We start from the raw sequence: 1,404 nt of genomic DNA on the forward strand, positions 1-1,404 counted from the left end.
CGGTGTGGGCCTGGTGGCCCCTGCACAGGCTCCGGGCGTTGCTGGTGGCCCCTGAGCGGCAGCTGCTGCTCCTGCATCCCACCGCTCCCATATCCCATGGCTTTTCACCCCAGCCTGCCTGGGAAGTGAGCTCCCCTGCAGCCTCGCTGTCTGTATGCAAACCAGACAGGTTTAAGAGCACCCTATCCCCATTTTGCTCAAATCCATAAAGATTTGAATTAAAGCACACAAATGTCAAGCTGACTTCTCACATCTAAGACTCAGTAATACAAATTGGGCCGTATAATGACCCCAGTACCATAAAATCAGTACGAAATGAATGGGTGTCAACAAGGTGAGACAGACTCTGTAGCCACTGCAAAAACTTTTTTCAAACAAATACTAAGTTTACTCTCAGGGAAAGTTTCAATACAAAACTCTTTCAATATTCTTCGTGTATTTTGAAGACTTTTTTTTCTCCATCCAAATGTTGTTTCAATAACATATAAGTTACATTTTGCTGTCAAGTTCAATGCCGAGCTGAAGCAGTATGCACTGCTTCATGTTGACTAGAAACAAAGATTGAAACTCTGTCCCCCTCTGCTCCTCTCCATTTCAGGAGGGGGAGAAGCAAGGAAGCTCATATTTTAATGAAAATACTCAGAAGGAAAAACCACAACCAAGCAGAGAAAGCTTCTGATGCTGGATGCTGAACCCACACCAATCTATACCTGACTCTGTAGCACAGCACACGTGACTCTGAGCAGCTTATAGCTGAGACTCAATTTTTTTTTACCCACTTACCACAAAGCAGTGCCATCATCTCAAACAAAAAGTACCGGATCCCTGCAGTGTAATTTGTGGCTTTTATGTACGTAGACATTTTGACAGAGCCCACAGGATGACTGAACACAATTTACGTGGGTTCCAAGATGTTTTTAAGATGAGTGGATGGTACTCTCTATCCGAGCTGTTACAGCAGCACATTATTCATTAGCTTCCTGGACTGTGATAATAAATAAGGCATCTAAAGCAGGCAACATGTGAATTTCAAATGACAGAATCACAGAATCTCGGGGATTGGAAGGGACCTCAAAAGATCATCTAGTCCAACCCCCCTGCCAAAGCAGGAACCTAAATGAGATCACACAGGAAGGCGTCCAGGCGGGTCTTGAATGTCTCCAGAGAAGGAGACCCCACAACCTCCCTGGGCAGCCTGTCCCAGGGCTCTGTCACCCTCACTGTAAAGAAGTTTCTTCTCAAGTTTAAGCAGAACCTCCTGTGCTCCAGCTCACACCCACTGCCCCAAATCATGGTGGCTTATGCTCTGCTGTAGGATGGACATTATGCAAATGCTAACTGCCATGAAAAAACTAAGAGGAAAATAAAAAATTACCAGGCGTTCCATCTCCTGCTCCCGAAGCC

At 45.5% G+C, this 1,404-nt stretch overlaps 1 protein-coding gene across 1 annotated transcript in view; it reads right to left on the reverse strand.

Annotated features, from left to right (window-relative positions):
- The window catches only part of LOC104524338 (pleckstrin homology-like domain family B member 2), a gene marked incomplete at its 3' end in the record, with an annotated part of 29,638 nt that overhangs the window by 23,466 nt on the left and 4,768 nt on the right, over positions 1–1,404 (reverse strand). The window contains exon 2 of the mRNA XM_029084791.1: positions 1,376–1,404. This exon is cut by the window's right edge and continues 1,368 nt beyond it. Coding sequence (XP_028940624.1) covers positions 1,376–1,404 — 29 coding nt within the window. The remainder of the gene's footprint in view (positions 1–1,375) is intronic.

Source organism: Antrostomus carolinensis, unplaced genomic scaffold (assembly GCF_000700745.2).
Source record: "Antrostomus carolinensis isolate BGI_N321 unplaced genomic scaffold, ASM70074v2 scaffold15254, whole genome shotgun sequence".
NCBI lineage: Eukaryota > Metazoa > Chordata > Aves > Caprimulgiformes > Caprimulgidae > Antrostomus > Antrostomus carolinensis.